The sequence below is a fragment of the Engystomops pustulosus genome, chromosome 5 (genome assembly GCF_040894005.1).
Source record: "Engystomops pustulosus chromosome 5, aEngPut4.maternal, whole genome shotgun sequence".
Classification (NCBI taxonomy): Eukaryota; Metazoa; Chordata; class Amphibia; order Anura; family Leptodactylidae; genus Engystomops; species Engystomops pustulosus.
Genome location: NC_092415.1, coordinates 191,542,624 through 191,562,030, shown reverse-complemented (window position 1 = coordinate 191,562,030; position 19,407 = coordinate 191,542,624). Strand labels below are relative to the sequence as shown.

Sequence of the window (19,407 nt, the reverse complement as noted above, 5' to 3'; positions counted from 1 at the left end):
ACCTGACAGGACACCTGTGATGTGGAAAACCTTTTCAGGTGACTACCTCTTGAAGCACATCAAGAGAAGCCAAGAGTGTGCATAGCAGTAATCAAAGAAAAAGGAAACTAGAATATAAGACATATTTTCAGTTAACACTTTTTTAATACCACACGTGTTAATTCATAGTTTTGATGCCTTCAGTGTGAATCTACAATTTTTATAGTCATGAAAATACAGAAAACACGTTGAATGAGAAGGTGTTTCCAAACGTTTGGTCTGTACTGTATATACACACCACTGGGTGATACAGGGGTATATAACCAGATATATGTACACCACTGGGTGATACAGGGGTATATAACCAGATATATGTACACCACTGGGTGATACAGGGGTATATAACCAGATATATGTACACCACTGGGTCATATTTCTCAACGTTACAGATAAATATTTATGCTCCTCTGGGTGATATAGAGGAATATTCTATAGATAGATATATACCTCTAGATCAGTGATGGCGAACCTTTTAGAGGCCGAGTGCCCAAACTACAACTGCTTATTTATCGCAGAAATTTATTTAACACAGAAATTTAATTTGTGATTTATACTCCCTTCTCTGTCACAGCTTTCATTCATATCAGCACCCTGAGGACTCCAATAAAGCACAAAATGGGAGAAATTTGGATGATCATTGTAGCTTCGCTCCAGGGTCCCATAAACAGGAAGAATTGTCAGGGCCGGAGCAGGAGCTACAATGATAATCCAGATCAGTCCACACCTTCCCACTCCTCCAGTAGTCCCAGATAGCGCTGTCACTTTAAAATAGCTCTGTGCACAGCAAGTCCTGGGCTCTCTGGGACTGCAGGAAGATACCTGGAGTCATCTCTGGTGATGGCCTGAGTGCCCACAGAAAGGGCTCCGAGTGCCACCTCTGGCACCCGTGCCATAGGTTCGCCACCGCTGCTCTAGATGATACCAAAGGGTATGGGATGGAGAATATTCCACAGAGAACCAAATATAAACACAGACGGATACAATGTATAACAGTTCTATAAAAATTAAACAAAGGACAGAATATTTTGTTACAATTCTGTTCAACCCAGTGTCAGCAGTGTAACAATTGTCGGCTATAAATATCTATGCATACATGCCCTAAAAATGTCAGAGACAAATAAAAGGTTCTCAGCGCCAGAACAATATTGTACAAATTTCAGCAACTTCTAAATAAGCAGAAAATCTATTCTGTATTATTCTGATTAGATTTCAAAAAACAGGATTCAACTAAATCATAGGGGAGTTCCTGGGAACGTGGTTAGGGATTCCACTGCATACAAGAGCAAGGGATGTTACTTTAAACCTTCAAAATCCACGGACACTCATAGATCCAGACACCGTGACTGTGGAAATCTTCTTAGTTTGTTATCCACTGCCTCCTTGCTTTTAAAATCAACTTTTAAAACTATCCCAATGTGTCTGAAAGAACCTCTGTACCTTCACAGGCTGTTACACTTTTTCACCATCTCCCCATCCATTTGCTTGATGTCATCTTACAGCAGCAGAGGAAGTTTAAGCACACAGTGGATGGGGGAAATACTCCTGCACAGTGTAACATCCTGTGAATCTGCAGCACAAGGGGCTCTGCTTATGCCTCCCAGATGCCTTTTGACTCATCAACATAATTTCAACATAATTTTCAAAGTTGTTTTTAAAAGGAAGGAGGCTATGGATAATATATATATGAAGATTACCATAGTCACAGTGCTTTGATCCCTGAATAAGTATCCGTGGTTTATCATGCAATCATGAGATGCCTGGAGTATGTTTTCAGAGAACTCCACATTGTACTATTACTCTCTTACTCCTCCAGGAAATATATGAATAAGTTAACAAATGGGTGTTGCCATACTCTTCCCCAAATGGGTGTTATAGCAACTCTAACCCTCTAAAGTTTCCTGCATTGTGGTGCCATGGGCCACCCAATGTTGCAGCAATGGCTTATCTTTATCATAGAGTCATCTCTATGAAGAGTCATCAAATTTTATCTCAAGGGCAGATGCAAGACAAATTCATTGCTCTCACATCTACATAAGTACCTGTCATGGGTGAAGAATATAACCCATACATATGAATGAGGTGTGAAGGTGAGGAGTATACGTTATGGCTATGGTAAATGGAAATCAAACGTCTGGCATCTATTTGAGTATATCCAGAGGTAGATTTCCAATGTGTGGCTAGTTCTAGAACCCGTTTAAGAATTTATTTAAATCCTGCCTATAGGGTTCTAAGCTTTATAATCTTTATATGCAAATCCCCTTGAGAGGCAACTTGGAGCATGGAGTATCTTCTATGAGCTCTGGGAGCTAAGGTGACTCCATGCCCTGCATGTCCATGCAGCTTGTGAACGTAGCGGCACGGTCTGTGCAGGTGTAGAGGATCCTGGCAGATCATGGTTCAGGTAAGACGGCAGTGGACAAGGAACTTCTGCGCATGCGCAGAGTTTCCCTCTGTCTGGGTATTCACAGGGAGCCACTGTTCCTGTGCAGGAGGTGCCGACACAGTCACAGGCGCTATGGACGTGCAGGGAGGGGTGGGCTCTACAGGGCTACTCAGGGCGTGGAGAAGCCTTAGCTCCAGAGCTCCCAGAAACTACTCCACGCCCCGAGTAGCCACTGCAGAGCTGCCCCCTTGCGCATCCATGCCGCTTGTAAACAAAGTGGCACAGCCTGCACAAGCATAGTGGACCCTGGCACGATGCGGGTCAGTGAAGCCGGCAGAGGATCAGGAGCTTTTGCGCATGCACAGAGTTCCCCTCTGGCCGGCAAGGCACTGGAGTCATTGTGCTTGCGCGGGACGTGCCACCACGTTCATAGGCGCTATGGACGAGCAGGGGGCGACTCTGCATAGGCTACGTGGGGCATGGAATAGCCTAAGCCGTGAGAGCTTACGGAGGCTACTCCACTCCCCGAGTAGCCACTGTGAGTAATTTGTATATGAACATTATACTGTAAAGTTTAGAAATCTGTAGGCAGCGTTCAAATAAATTATAAAAAAATTCTGGAATGAGCCACAGAAAACTACTCAAAAAAAGTGGATTCCATAAAGTAGATTTCCTTGACAATCACAGTTTAAAGTTTTGGTGGCTGCAACAAAATTTTAAAGTCAATGGGATGTATAGGGTGACAGACAGGAAGGGGCAGCTGCTAAAAAATGGCAAATCCTCAGGCATGTCAGAAATGAGAATGTGGCCCTGCTCCATTACCAGGTCAGTGGTGCTACAAATACACACAGTCCTCATTCCAGATGGCCTCAATCCATTCATTTATGTAACCCCAAGATCAGTCAAAGCCCCGCACCATATTATATCTGGAAGATGGAAGACATTTAATATGTCCCCTATTAACTAGAATCATCAGCAGATATAAACAGGCAATACACATACAACATCTAAGCAAAGTAGATTGCATTTCACATCCTTTCAATCCTTTAAGCTCCCCCTGTCCCCCCTTCTCCATAACATACTGCCTGCAGATAGGACACTATGTACAATCTGTTCAGCTCCTCCTGCTCTATAACATGCTGCCTGCAGATATAATACTATTTACAATCTGCTCAGCTCCTCCTGCTCTATAACATGCTGCCTGCAGATAGGACACTATGTACAATCTGCTCAGCTCCTCCTGCTCTATAACATTCTGCCTGCAGATAGGACACTATGTACAATCTGCTCAGCTCCTCCTGCTCTATAACATGCTGCCTGCAGATATAATACTATTTACAATCTGCTCAGCTCCTCCTGCTCTATAACATGCTGCCTGCAGATATAATACTATTTACAATCTGCTCAGCTCCTCCTGCTCTATAACATGCTGCCTGCAGATAGGACACTATGTACAATCTGCTCAGCTCCTCCTGCTCTATAACATGCTGCCTGCAGATATAATACTATTTACAATCTGCTCAGCTCCTCCTGCTCTATAACATGCTGCCTGCAGATAGGACACTATTTACAATCTGCTCAGCTCCTCCTGCTCTATAACATTCTGTCTGCAGATAGGACACTATGTACAATCTGCTCATCTCCTCCTGCTCTATAACATGCTGCCTGCAGATAGGACACTATGTACAATCTGCTCAGCTCCTCCTGCTCTATAACATGCTGCCTGCAGATAGGACACTATGTACAATCTGCTCAGCTCCTCCTGCTCTATAACATGCTGCCTGCAGATAGGACACTATGTACAATCTGCTCAGCTCCTCCTGCTCTATAACATGCTGCCTGCAGATATAATACTATTTACAATCTGCTCAGCTCCTCCTGCTCTATAACATGCTGTCTGCAGATAGGACACTATGTACAATCTGCTCAGCTCCTCCTGCTCTATAACATGCTGCCTGCAGATATAATACTATTTACAATCTGCTCAGCTCCTCCTGCTCTATAACATGCTGCCTGCAGATAGGACACTATGTACAATCTGCTCAGCTCCTCCTGCTCTATAACATGCTGCCTGCAGATAGGACACTATGTACAATCTGCTCAGCTCCTCCTGCTCTATAACATGCTGCCTGCAGATAGGACACTATGTACAATCTCCTCAGCTCCTCCTGCTCTATAACATGCTGCTTGCAGATAGGACACTATGTACAATCTGCTCAGCTCCTCCTGCTCTATAACATGCTACCTGCAGATAGGACACTGTACAATCTGCTCAGCTCCTCCTGCTCTATAACATGCTGCCTGCAGATAGGACACTATGTACAACCTACTCAGCTCCTACTGCTTTAGAATTTGCTGCCTGTAAATTGTAGTGTATGAGGTAATCTGTCAAGCTCCCTTTAAAAATACTTTCAGAGTACAAAGTTCCTCAAGAGTAAAGATCCCTTGGGAAGACATCACAAAATAAATGCTAACATAAAACCTAGTCATCATCGCCTAGCTTATTTATCTGGATGCTTTTCATTATTGGTTCTATGAATTGTATTTTACTTTGGCAACAGATTGTCTGGATCATGAGATGATGAATTTAGTAGATAGATAGATCGATAGATAGATAGATGGATGTTCTATATGCTCTGGGCAAATGGACGCCATAGTGGGAAACCTATATGGGAGTGGGACTCCTATATGGGTCAGTGTCAGGAACCAATGACAAGCAGCGATTTCTATCCTTCTCAATGGACTAATGTGATACTTCATGTTCCCTCTAAGAAGCTAAAGCTTACCCAAACAATAATAGAGTTTCAAAAGTCTGGGGATCTGGCAATTAAAGGCAATTATAAGACCACCCCTATAAGAAGAGAAGACTATTGTAGACCAAGACAACATTTTCAACCCAATTAAAACAAACTTATATCAGACTATAGTATAAGCCACAATGCATAGAGATAAATATCATATCTGATGGTTATCTGGCCAGGCCCTGGAGTCGCTCTGGTACTTGTCGTCCAAGTGAAGCCCCCTGCCTTCTTCTGCTTTCTCTTCGAGTCTTAATTTAAGATAATATCATGGAGCGAATGCAATAATTATGTTGGCTAGAAGCTGAACAGCATCTGCTTCATTTAATGATCAGTCAGAACACTTTGTAGTTGAGTTTTCCAATAAGATTACGATTCTTAATAAGTCACAGCACGGGCAGAGAAGAACCCGCAGAGATATTTAAAGTTTCATGGCTTCAGCCATCAGCAAGTAGCGATCATATTTCTTTCTATCCACTAATCAGATTAAAATTACACGGGTGACACTCCAGGAATTGCAGTGGTTTTGGAGCTGGCGGAAAAAAGCGCATGCAGACACACACACATACATCTAACATATACAGAGACATATAGATACATAGATATTAGAAATAGACAGATGTGAGGCAGATAGAAGATTAGATAGATAGGTTATAGATGAGCTTACATAGATATGAGGAATACAGATTGATGTAGACAGATATATCATGTATGTGTGATTGGTTGATAGGATAAAATAAGATAATTAGCCATATACATATATGTGAGAAATATGTAAAGATAGACAGATGGAGATTAGATAGATAGATAGATAGATAGACAGATATGAGACAGGTAAAGATTAGATAGATGATAGATAGATAAATACATTAGATAGATATTATGAGATAGATAGATAGATAGATAGATAGATAGATAGATAGATAGATAATAGATAGATATGAGATAGATAGATAGAAACATATGAGATTAGATGGACAGATTTGAGAAATAGAGATAGAATGAAGTACATAGATGTGATATATGTGTACTAGATAGAGAAGATGGATAGATGAAATCAGAAATAGATACATGAAATAGATATATAAACTGGATACAAACAAGATAGAGAGAGATAAATATTATAAGTACATAGAGATAAATGTAAATAGATATAATGTTGCTAGATAAATATGAGATTAGATGGATAGAAAGATATGAAAATATAGGCATAGAAGGTTGTATGATATATAGAAGATAGAAAGTAAAAGATAGATAGAAGGATATAAGATACATGGAAAGATAGAAGACAGAGAGAAAGATAGATATATATCAAATGTGTTCTCAGTCATTAGTAAAGGGGTATTCCAACAATACACAGCAATATGTTTCCATAGCTCCCTGTCGTCCTTCTACACGGCTTGCGTCCCCCCAATTTGTGGGCATTGGCACAGTGATACACCTGGAATTCTATTTTAATTTTAGGGTCATAGAATTGGGAATCAATCATCTATTATTACACATCCTACAAATCCTTCAAAGGTTCACCATGCTCCTATAATATTTAAGTTATATAACGGGAGGTGACGAGGGACAATTCCCTATGGAACTTATTGGACAAGCAATAAATCCTCACTGTCATAATGAATCCAGAAACCTACAAAACATGAGCTAGTCACAGCCGATTATGAGCCAATATAACATTCTGAGTAGCCCATCAATTAGAAGCCTCACAGTCACCAATAGAACTTCTAGGCACATATTGGCTTCCTGGCACCTGAGATCTGTCATAGATAATCACTGATCTGCATCTTTAGGTTAGACCAGTCCATGACCTTTTAGTAATGTGAAAGTCAGAACCACCACTTGGAAACTACGATTTTTGACACACCAGTTAGAGACTACTCAGGACTGGTCCATCCCTGGGTTAAGTTGTCAGACAATTTGCATCTCTACTGGAGAAACACAATTAAAAAAAACTTTGTATAAACCAGACGTGCAGGACCTCTACTCAAAAATGAAAGGTCCACTTTGTCTAAGATGTCATGTCTACAGATACATCCACTACTAATCCCATATATTCACAAAGCGAAAGATCATCGGAGGAGAATGTAGAGTAGTCGTATGGCCAAGACTACAACCCACCAGGTCCTGATGTTCCTCGCACTAAGGTGGCCACCAGGTCCTGATGTTCCTCGCACTAAGGTGGTCACCAGGTTCTGATGTTCCTCGCACTAAGGTGGTCACCAGGTCCTGATGTTCCTCACAATAAGGTGGTCACCAGGTCCTGATGTTCCTCGCACTAAGGTGGTCACCAGGTCCTGATGTTCCTCGCACTAAGGTGGTCACCAGGTCCTGATGTTCCTCACAATAAGGTGGTCACCAGGTCCTGATGTTCCTCACACTAAGGTGGTCACCAGGTCCTGCAGTGACTTCCGTATGGGGGTTTAATTCCCCTCTGTACTAACAAAGATGCAATAACTTTACATCTAGAACATAAATGATCTCAAACTTCCAAGAATCGCATGCCAATCAACCTCGCCAGAGCATCCGGGCATCGACATGGCACCAGTGTGAGAGTGTTGTGTAGTCACCCCCCACCTGGACCATGCCCCCCATTGTACAATACATCAGCGCATTGTCATCTGCTTTGTACTAGGATGTCCTAGCACTGCCTGGCACCATCCTCAGCGCCCATCTATAGGGCATTGTGTCTTACCGAGTGATTGACTCCCCACATCAGGACGCTGAGCAGCGGGTCGCTGGCCCGGAACAGTTTGACTTTTTGTGCCACAAAGTGTTTTTTCTTAGTCTTGGTCTTACTGGCCAACGTTGCGGCTACGGCGCTCGCTGCGGCCATGGTTCTTCTCCAGGTAAGTTCCTCTGAAGGGAAGGCGACCTAGAGGGATCTCTGCAGTGCCCACCACAACTGCATCCAGGCAGAATCTGCAAAGTTCATGGAAAAAGAATCACCGGAATATGGTGCCAACCTCAGGCGCCTGGCAGGGGGCTTGTAGCTCCAGGGGTGCAGAGGTCTCAGTGCTGGGCTCTCAGTGCTGGGTGCAGGGCTCTCAGTGCTGGGTGCAGGGCTCTCAGTGCTGGGTGCAGGGCTCTCAGTGCTGGGTGCTGTGCCCTCTATCCTGTATAGAGGTGGTAGCCCCCTGTCGCTCATGCCAGGCTCTGGTCACTGCAGTGCCCTCCTGCCAGCCATCTCCTCTCTGCAATGATGCTGCACCAGCTGCTCCTTCTGCAAAAGACAGACACATATAGGTTGCTGCTGCTGCCTCGTCCACCCACATCCTCACACACTGTGACGGATCCGCAGCCCTCCTACCGCAGCCTGAGCCCTCCCTGCAGAGCACAGGCATAGCCCAACATGCATGCCACCCCCTCCTCCCTGCCAGCCGGGCTCACCACAGCTCTGCCCCGTCTATCCTCCTCCTGCCCGGGGCTGCATCTTCACCGGCGCTTCCGGCCGCAGCAGCAGCGCCACCGACTGACAGCAGCGGAGGGAGGCGGAGGAGAGCAGGAAGGAGGCGCGGCCGGGCCCGAGCACCAGAGAGGCTGCAGCAGCAGCGCGGGGATTCCTGGTTTCATCAGCCTCTGCCCCAGGCGGAATACGTGCGGGAGGGCGTGAAAAAATACAATCATATGGAAGTTGTCAGATACTGACTGGCGATTGGGATGTATCAAGTACTGGGAGACTGGCACTGGGGGCATCCACCTATATGCCACTTTACTATATGCCACTATATAGATGGGTCCAGTGTAAATGAAGCCTCACTTCTACATAGGACTAGTGCCCATCTCTAATGCAAAGAATAATCTTCCCTTACACAATATGGTGGGAATCACATAATAATATCCCCTACACAAAATCATTCTCTTTTATTGCCCCACTGAATATGATGCCACCATATTATCCCCCAAGAATATAATTCCACCATAGTGCCCCCCCCTTAATATAATGTCACTGTAATGCCCTTAAATATATTGCCACCATTGTGTCCCCCCTTATTTTAATGCCACCTTAGTTCCCCCTGAATATAATGTCAACACAGTGCCCCTCTTTAATATAATGCCACCGTAATGCCCCACTGAATATAATTCCACCATAGTGCGATCTGAATAAAATTCCACCATAACGCCTCCTAAATATAATGTCACCTTAGTGCCACATTGAATATAATGCCGGCATAATGCCCCCCAAGAATATAATGCCACCATAGTGCCCCCCTGAATACAATACCACCATGCTGTCCGGGCGTTCGTGCGACACAAACCAGGGGGGCCGTGGTCGTCGGACAACCCGACTGATTCGGACTGAGCGCGGGATTTAACATTCAAAATTGTGTTGCAAGCCCCAGCACTTACATGCACCGGGAAGAAGAAGGTGAACCCCGGCGGACCTGAGCGGGGAAACGACACATGCAGGATATCGGGCGCACAATCTTAGTGAATTGGGGATCGCGACAGGACCGGTTAAGTTTATGTGCCCCAATAATATTCTCAGGATTTTCATATAAGATGTGTGAGGAAATGTATTGGTCTGATCCAGCAGGATTGGAGATATAATGGATATAGATGTGAATGCGGCTAGATGAGCGGCAATAGCACAGTGCAGCCACTACACGGTGTGTGGCACTAGTGGCCCTGTCCTCTACACTTTGAAGTTCTGGTAGCACTGAGGCGACCTCCTCCAGTCTGATATTAATAACATATCCGGAGTACATGTCCACAGTATACATGTCCGCAGTATATAAGACCAAATAATTTTTTCTACAATCCGATCTCCTATATAGCGCACATCTACCCAGGAACGTACCACTGCAATATGGACAATATAGGAATTTCTTGGGCAGCCTGGCTACAGGTAGAAATCCGAAATAAAATTTGGCAAATATAAAAAGAAAAATGCAATAATTCCTAAAAGAATAAGACAGAAATCATAATACTTGTATACATGTAGCAGCTGGCCGCACGTATATGGCGGCTCCCCTGTTATCATTCATGCGGTGACAGATTTGTGACGTCTCTAATGTGGCTGATGTGTCATAGGTTACATTGCCATAAGGACAAAAGCCAAAATGTGTGCAGACACAATACAGAGAAAAAGCAGAACAATCACAATCACCGGGAAGTGATTACAGCTGGATTATATGGAAAAATCTATATTACAGTCTGTGAGTTCCTATAAATGTACGGTTATAGGATTCGCTCTCTCTAGGATCACTTTGATCTATGTGACAGTAACCCCTCAGTTTATTACAGAAGTGGTAATAAGGCTGCTAGTAGAGTTTTAATAAAATGTCGATATGATGTGAAAAAATCCCATCATATAACGCTTCACATCTCAGATTTCCGCAATTATGTGATATCAGATTAGGAGGAGGGGAAGATTGGGGAATATTTGGTGTCAAGGATTAGTTTTTAGGTCTTGAATAAAGTTATGGGGAAGATTAATAAGAAGTCTCTTAGAACTGTTCAAGTTGTCAATGGCAACCAATCAGAGCTCAGCTTTCAATTTCCCACAGCTGTTTATAAAATGAAAGCTGAGCTCTGATTGGTTTCCATGGGCAACTAAAGTTGTACCTCAGAAATTTATGATAAATATACGCCTCGGGTTTTTGCGGCTAATGACACCTTTACTGCTCTGCAGTGCTCTATATGAACTCGATGCTGCTGCTCACGTCCGATCTATTCACTTCTCTGGGGCTGCAGGAGATAAACTGTGTGTGAAATCTCATAACAGTAGATGGAGTCACCCCATATTTCCTAATATAAGCACATAGCCCTTCACCAGATCACTAGAGGGGGGCAGTGGTGGGACCTCCTGGATCAGACACTATTCCTTATGGATAGAGGATTATTGTTAATAGTGGAAAAAAACCTTTAAGCTGATTATACAGCTATTCATTCCTATTCCTCTTACACACGCCTCCTCGGTCAGGCTGAGTGTGCATGTGTTCTCAATACTGACAGGTGAACAAGACAAGACACCTGTGGAAGGAATTCTATGTCCCTTGAGAAGAATAAAAGATCCAGCACTAAAACTCTACACGCCCCATCTTTTTTTTTCTTAACACCCCCTTAAATAAAATCATTCATCATCATAAACCAGGGACACTTACTCATAGATCCATACATCTTCTTATATTTGTTAAGGCCTCCTTCCTTCTAAAATCACCTTTCATAATTCTCAAATGAGCCTGAAGACTTGGCGTTGTTTCCAGAGAATCTCACTGCTGTAGCTTCACAGGCTGTTACACTGTACAGAGCAGGTCTCCCCTCCCCCCGCAATTCCTGCTACTGCTAGAGTAGACAGACAGGGAGAAGAGGGAGAGAGAAGGGAGTTGTGTGAGAACTGGTTCTGAGGGTCTCTGGTAATGGCCCTAGAACTCTCTATGCCCATCTGTGCTGTAGAATAACATGTCTCCCCCTGCTCTCACCCTCCTCCCTCTGCTGGTGTAATCTAAAAGAAGCAGGAAGTGCAGAAAGAAGGGAGACCTGCTCTGCTCATTGTAACAGCCTGTGAAGCTGCAGCGATGAGAGACTTTGGAAACACTCACCAGCGCCTCTCAGACACTAGAATAATTATAAGTTGATTTTAGAAGGAAGGAGCCCATGGATATCAAATATAAGAAGATTCCCAAAGTCACAGTACCTGGATCTATGAGTAAGTGTCCCTGGATTATTTTGTATGCTAAGCCCAAGCTAAACTGGGAGGACCCTATACATATTTGAGGCTTGTTCTTGTATACAGTACTCATTAAAAACGATTTCCGTATTAAAAGGGCAACCGTTGACCAAATGTCCTATTAGGGCTGAGGAACTTCCTGACACATCAGAGATTTCAGCTGTTTGTTTGACATGTAAGAATACATACCACAGTGTCTGGGGGACATGTATGACCTCACTTCTGTCTAGCCAGTCCACGTATTCACAGCATATCCTCAGGGGGTTTAACTGCTGGGCCCTTGTTACTCAATTGATCATGAGCGGGTGTGGTTTTTGTGATGTGGTTGTACTTTACAATGACTGTATACAGTTCACATTTTTAGAATATCTTTATAATAAAATATTTATATGAATATATATATATATATATTCAAGTATAAGCCTAGTTTTTCAGCTGAAAAACCAAACTCGGCTTTATATCAAAACTCACCTTTCCGGCTTCCCCCGCTGCTGGCTATATACTGGGGCAGGGGGCTAGCTATATACTGGGGCAGGGGGCTGGCTATATACTGGGGGATATGGGCCGGCAGGCTATATACTGGGGGGCAGGTGCTGGCTATATACTATGGGGCAGGGTCTGTCAGGCTATATACTGGAGAGGCTATGACCAATGCATTTCCCACCCTTGGATTATACTCGAGTCAATAGGTTTTCCCAGGTTTTTGTGGTAAAATTAGGGGCCTCGGCTTATACTTGGGTCGGCTTATACTCGAGTATATGCAGTGTGTGTGTGTGTGTGTGTGTGTGTGTGTGTATATATATATATATATATATATATATATATATATAATATATTTTTATTATGAAATTATTTATACACTTTTTTTTAATAATATGTAATATAAAAGTCTAGGTTCATATATAAGGCACACCGGATTATAAGGCGCACCTGATTATAAGGATGAATGACCAGCAGGTGGCAGACCTGTGCACAGTTCAAGGCAGCTGTTGTCTGTAAGTACGGTTAATATATAAGGCGCACTGGACTATAAAGCGCACCTTTGATTTCTGAGAAAATCAAAGGATTTTTTGTGCGCCTTATACTCCGAAAAATACGGTATATATTTCACTCTCTCTCTCTCCCTCTATATATATACCAAAAAAAATTCAAATGTTTTATAACTTCCTCTATATCGGTGTCTCATATACTCTCGTATAACACTACTAATGACTCCAGTTCAGGTTAAATGTCAACTTGTTAAAACAAGTGGCGGAGAGGATGAGGGGATGTCCTCAGATGACAGGAAAGGGATCTGTGCCGGCGTTCAGGAGACATAAGTGGTAATGAGTTTAGCATAAATAATTCATGTTTTTTTCTTTCCTATTGTATATCATATGGGATGAAGTCATTGTAATTTTCTTTATTACTTTACAATTTTTGTTAACAAATTTTATGGGGCCAGGTGTATTATTCATGTATTATGTAGTGTGCTCACAGAAATCTCATTGAGTTCATAAGATCAGGAAAAAGTAGCCTGTAAAGTCTTATCCTTCAGCCATGTAACATGAACCTAACACCCCTGTACACATTAGCTATGAGGAAATGTAATGATTAGGCATGTTGGAATTGAACAGCCCAATCATTTGTACTTAAAGGGCACCTACCACCACAAATCTACCTATAAAGGTAGATTGGGTGGTAGGTGGATCAATGGGACGTGAGGATAGCCCTTTTAAGGGCTAATCCTCACGTCCCTGCACTTTTTTGATAACTTTAATTTGATATTTATTCAAATTTACTTATGCGGCTACCGGGGTGTGGAGTAGCCGCATATGAGATTACACGAGGCGGCTACTCCACGTCCCGGTAGCCACTTTACCCCTCCTACTCACCCATCTTCGGCGCGCAGCTCCGCGTAGCTGCGCGCCGAAGATGGGTGAGTAGGAGGGGTAAAGTGGCTACCGGGGCGTGGAGTAGCCGCCTCGTGTAATCTCATATGCGGCTACTCCACGCCCCGGTAGCCGCATAAGTAAATTTGAATAAATATCAAATTAAAGTTATCAAAAAAGTGCAGGGACGTGAGGATTAGCCCTTAAAAGGGCTATCCTCACGTCCCATTGATCCACCTACCACCCAATCTACCTTTATAGGTAGATTTGTGGTGGTAGGTTCCCTTTAAGAGATGATCACGACTGATCACGGCTTTCTCCACACATCTTCTACCAAGTTCATTGTGTATGAGGGAATTCTGCTACTCCACTATGGTATTCAGGGTCACTTTTTCAAACCCTCCTTCCGCTGTGGACAACCAGTCTTTTGTATCCCAAGGTGTTTATACCACAGAGGAAATGGATAACTGATACTTTTTCTATTTTTTTTTTTCTTATTTTAGCATCTTGTAGTTCCCCTCTAACACCCTGCAGTGGTCCAGCTGTGATCATGCCTATAAGTTACTTTACAATACATTAATCTAATTTGATGCCTTCAAATTTATGTATTATAAATCCTTTCCACTTACTCTGTGCACTGAGATTTATGACACTTGCTGCCAGACATGTAAAACACTTCCACCTTAAATTAAATCTACCATCACGGATCTACCTATTAAGCTAGATCCAGTGGCAGTTTCATCTAATGTATAGTAGGATCGCCCTTTTTATGGCTAATCCTTAAGACCCCCGTAACTTTTATAATCTTTCATTACCCTAATATGCAAATTTATGAAAGAGGCTACTGGGGCGTGGAGTAGCCGGAGCTGAAGCTACACGGCGCAGCTACTCCATGTCCAGTGGCGTAACTAGGAGAGGCTGGGCCCCATAGCAGATTTCTGCATGGGGCCCCCCCTTCCCCCCAAAAAAAATAGACATATGTAGGCTGCATTCACATAAACGTGTACACGCCAGGCTAAAGCCTGGCAGGCACACATCAGACGCGCTGGGGAGGTGATCGCGGCTCACCCCTCCCCTCTCCATAGAGTATAGAGCCGCATGGTCATTCTTATGGCCACAGATCTCTGTTGCGGCCACGGCTCGAAACAGTGAGTACTCGTTGTGCTCACCGTACCGAGCCGAGGCACTATAGTCGCCTATGAGGGATGTATATCCGTCAGCAAATTGCAGCCAGATATACGTCCCCCATACGTTCTTGTGAATTGCCCCTACACAGACATATTTCTACAATTACACAAATTTATACACACCTTTATATACTTATATACACACATATAAAGTTCTACACGTGTATAGTTGCACCCATATACATACAAGTATACACACACATTTGTGCACTAATACAGAGTGTATACACTGACCATATATACACATACATGCAGTATAAAAAGACCAAATACACACATACTGCATATTCATACAGAATATACACACATACAACAAATACACACACATTCAGTACATACAGCATGTACATACATACTATATGAACAGCATATACAAAAACACACATACATATACATATATTTATATATATACACACAATAAATACAGCATTTGCATCTATGCATATATACACGCTATATTAATATACACAATATACACAGTATATACATATATACAATATACACAGTATATACATATATACAATATACACAGTATGTACATATATACAATATACACAGTATACACATATATACAATATACACAGTATACACAATATACACAGTATATACATATATATACACACACAATATACACAGTATATACACAATATATACATATATACAATATACACAGTATATACATATATATATATATATATATATATATATATATATATACACACACACACACACAATATACACAGTATATACACAATATACACAGTATATACATATATACAATATACACAGTATACGCAAATATACAATATACGCAAATATACAATATACACAATATACACAGTATATATATATATATATATATATATATATATATATATTACACACACACACAATATACACAGTATATACATATATACAATATATACAATATACACAGTATATACATATATATATATATACACACACACACACACAATATACACAGTATATACATATATACAATATACACAGTATATACATATATACAATATACACAGTATATATATATACACAATATACACAGTATATACATATATATATACACACAATATACACAGTATATACATATATATATACACAATATACACAGTATATACATATATATATATACACAATATACACAGTATATACATATATATATATACAATATACACAGTATATACATATATATATATACAATATACACAGTATATACATATATATATACAATATACACAGTATATACATATATATATACAATATACACAGTATATACATATATATACACAATATACACAGTATATACATATATATATATATACACAATATACACAGTATATACATATCTATATACACAATATACACAGTATATACATATATATATATACACAATATACACAGTATATACATATATATATACACAATATACACAGTATATACATATATATATATATATACAATATACACAGTATATACATATATATATACAATATACACAATATATACATATATATATACAATATACACAGTATATACATATATATATACAATATACACAGTATATATATATACAATATACACAGTATATACATATATATATATACAATATACACAGTATATACATATATATATATACAATATACACAGTATATACATATATATATACAATATACACAGTATATACATATATATATACAATATACACAGTATATACATATATATATACAATATACACAGTATATACATATATATTTATACAATATACATATACAGACCGATAAATACATATGTATTTACTTACCTTTTAGGATGTGTAGGTGACCACCCGGCCGTGGCGTCAGGCGGTTGTTCCGGCGGGTGTTCGGGCAGGAGAGGGGGGGGTTATGGTTGTGCGCTCGGGCGGGGGAGGGGGTGCGTTCGCCGGGCGGGAAGGAGAGGGGGATGCGTTCGCTAGGGCGGGAGGGAGAGGGCGATGCGTTCGCTGGGGCGGGAGGGAGAGGGCGATGCGTTCGCTGGGGTGGGAGGGAGAGGGCGATGCGTTCGCTGGGGCGGGAGGGAGAGGGCGATGCGTTGGCTGGAGCGGGAGGGAGAGGGCGATGCGTTGGCTGGAGCGGGAGGGAGAGGGGGGTGCGTTCGCTGGGGCGGGGGGCGTGGTCATCAACTGTGCCTCGCTATGCAGGGGGTAGGCGGGCCGCGGTTACCTGTGCCGGCGGACGGGGAAGGGACTGGGCGATCCAGGAGTGGAGGGTGGGCCAGGAGAGAGGTGGGCGGTAGCCGGAACACAGAGGGAGGGGCCCGGGGACACGATGTGCCAGGCACCTGGCAGTGCACTGCCGGACCACTTGGCAAAGCACTGACCACAGGGTCCGTGCATCCCCGGGCCCCTGAACCTCATGGGCCCCGTAGCAGCTGCTACGGCTGCTACGGCGGTAGTTACGCCACTGTCCATGTCCCAGTAGCCTCTTTCGATCCTCCTACCAAGACATCTTCAGCGCGCAGCTCCTCATAGAACTCAGTTTATGACCAGCCATAGGGTCAAACATAGGGGTTTCACATGATAGAAAGCTGGTGCTTCAAGGGAGAACAAAAGCTTGCGATCCTCTGAGGATCTAGTCTTTGACGCATAGTGGGGCACATTTACTTACCCGTCCCATTGACGCCGCCGATCCGGAATGTCCAACGAGGATTCGGAGCTGCCGCGATTCACTAAGATCGTGCGTCCAATTTCCTGCATGTGTCGCTTCCCCGCTGAGGTCCGCCGGAGTTCACCTTCTTCTTCCCGGTGCATGTGAGTGCTGATCTTGCGAAACAATTTCATTTTTAAATTCTGCGGTTTGTCCGAATCAGTTGGATTGTCCGACGGTCACGCCCCCCCGATTTGTGTCACATGCAAGCCGGCGCCGATGCACCACAATCCGACCGCGTGCAACAAAAACCTGGGGCAATTCAGGGCAAAACGAAAAAATTCGGGAAAACTGACGGAAATGCGTCCGGCGGACCCTTAGTAAATGTGCCCTAGTATGTAGGTGCAATCTTTTTTCATCAGGTAAAGACTTGACCTTTCTCCATTATTGATGACATGGCTTATAGCAGCTTCATGGCATGGAGCATAGTTCTAAGTGGTTCTGTATGGATCCTATGGATTTGTACAGGATTTTCCCCCCCTCTAATAAGGGTCCCTCCAGATTGTCACCAGGAGTCTTAGCCGCAGGAGACAAGACAGCTGCCATTCGTCGCGCTGTCAGGTTACAGCCAAATGCTGCTTTCCTTTTCAACAGCTGCTGCTTGTGAGACTATTTGCACACCCTTGTGTGTCTTTCATAGGGAAACATGAGACGTGATTACCGACCGGGCTAAGGGCATTGGGTGCATGTAGAGGCGAAGCAGCCTACAGGTGTCTGCAAATCCATCTGCAGACCAGATGCGCTCAGGAAGGTCTATCAAGAAAATAATGTCTGAAAAATACTTGTACAGAAATTTCCTATGTCCAATGAAAATGTGGCACAACTTTTTAGAAGAGTTGGAGAACTTCTACAACAGTCCTATTGGCTGCACTGAAGTATATATACTCGAGTATAAGCCTAGTTTTTCAGCACAAAAAATGTGCTGAAACCCCAAACTTAGCTTATACTCGAGTAAAACAAATATAGGTTTTGCCAGGTTTTTGTGCTAAAATTTGGAGCCTCGGCTTATACTCGGGTCGGCTTATACTCGAGTATATACGGTAAATACATTAGGAGCTACAGAAAGGCGGACATGGGGGGGGGGGCTACGGAAAGTGGAGCATTTTCAGTGCGGGTAAACAGGGAGGGCGCAATTTAAGAGGAAAAAGATGCAGAAAAGGGGTATTATAAGTGGGGGCTAAAGGAAAGGGAGGATTGTAATAAATAGGAGTCACTAAAGGGGTATTAAAGTTTGTGGACACACTAGGCACTGGGGTTAGGGCACTAATATAAGTCATGGGTACGTTCGGTACCAGTACATTTGCACAACACAATGTACAGTTGTATGAACCCAATAATTTCTGGTTATGCCCCTGTTTTGAGCGCTAACCTCCTGTGCTGTGTCTTTTCCAATCCGTTTATGTGGTGCAGTCCAAGGTTCTCGTGATCCAATGATTGGCTTTTCCAAATGGGTTCCCACAAAAGTAGACTTTGTTTGTAATGGATAGACAAAACGTCCATAGACTGTAATGTGGAAGATAATTAATCTGAGGTGGGGGGGGTTTGGAGGTCTTGTATATATTTTGTATAAGCACACCTGAAATGTTCCTCTTATTTGGCGGTCTCTTACGTGACTGCGCTGGATCCTGTATCCGGTTCACTATTATGTACACAAATCATTCAATTCCCGACTCGGTGAATGATAACAGCAGAATATTTTTCATAACTGGGATATGAATTAACTTGCAAATGTTCTCTTGTGCCGTCCCAAA

At 42.5% G+C, this 19,407-nt stretch overlaps 1 protein-coding gene across 1 annotated transcript in view; it reads right to left on the bottom strand.

Moving 5' to 3' along the window:
- Positions 1–8,771, bottom strand: part of PIP4K2A (phosphatidylinositol-5-phosphate 4-kinase type 2 alpha) — a 97,432-nt gene extending 88,661 nt beyond the window's left edge. The window contains exons 1-2 of the mRNA XM_072154174.1: positions 8,614–8,771; positions 7,919–8,446 (exon numbers count right to left, since the gene is read on the bottom strand). Of these exons, the coding sequence (XP_072010275.1) occupies positions 7,919–8,059 (141 nt within the window). The 5' untranslated portion in view covers positions 8,060–8,446; positions 8,614–8,771. The remainder of the gene's footprint in view (positions 1–7,918; positions 8,447–8,613) is intronic.
- Positions 8,772–19,407: the final 10,636 nt, after the last annotated feature.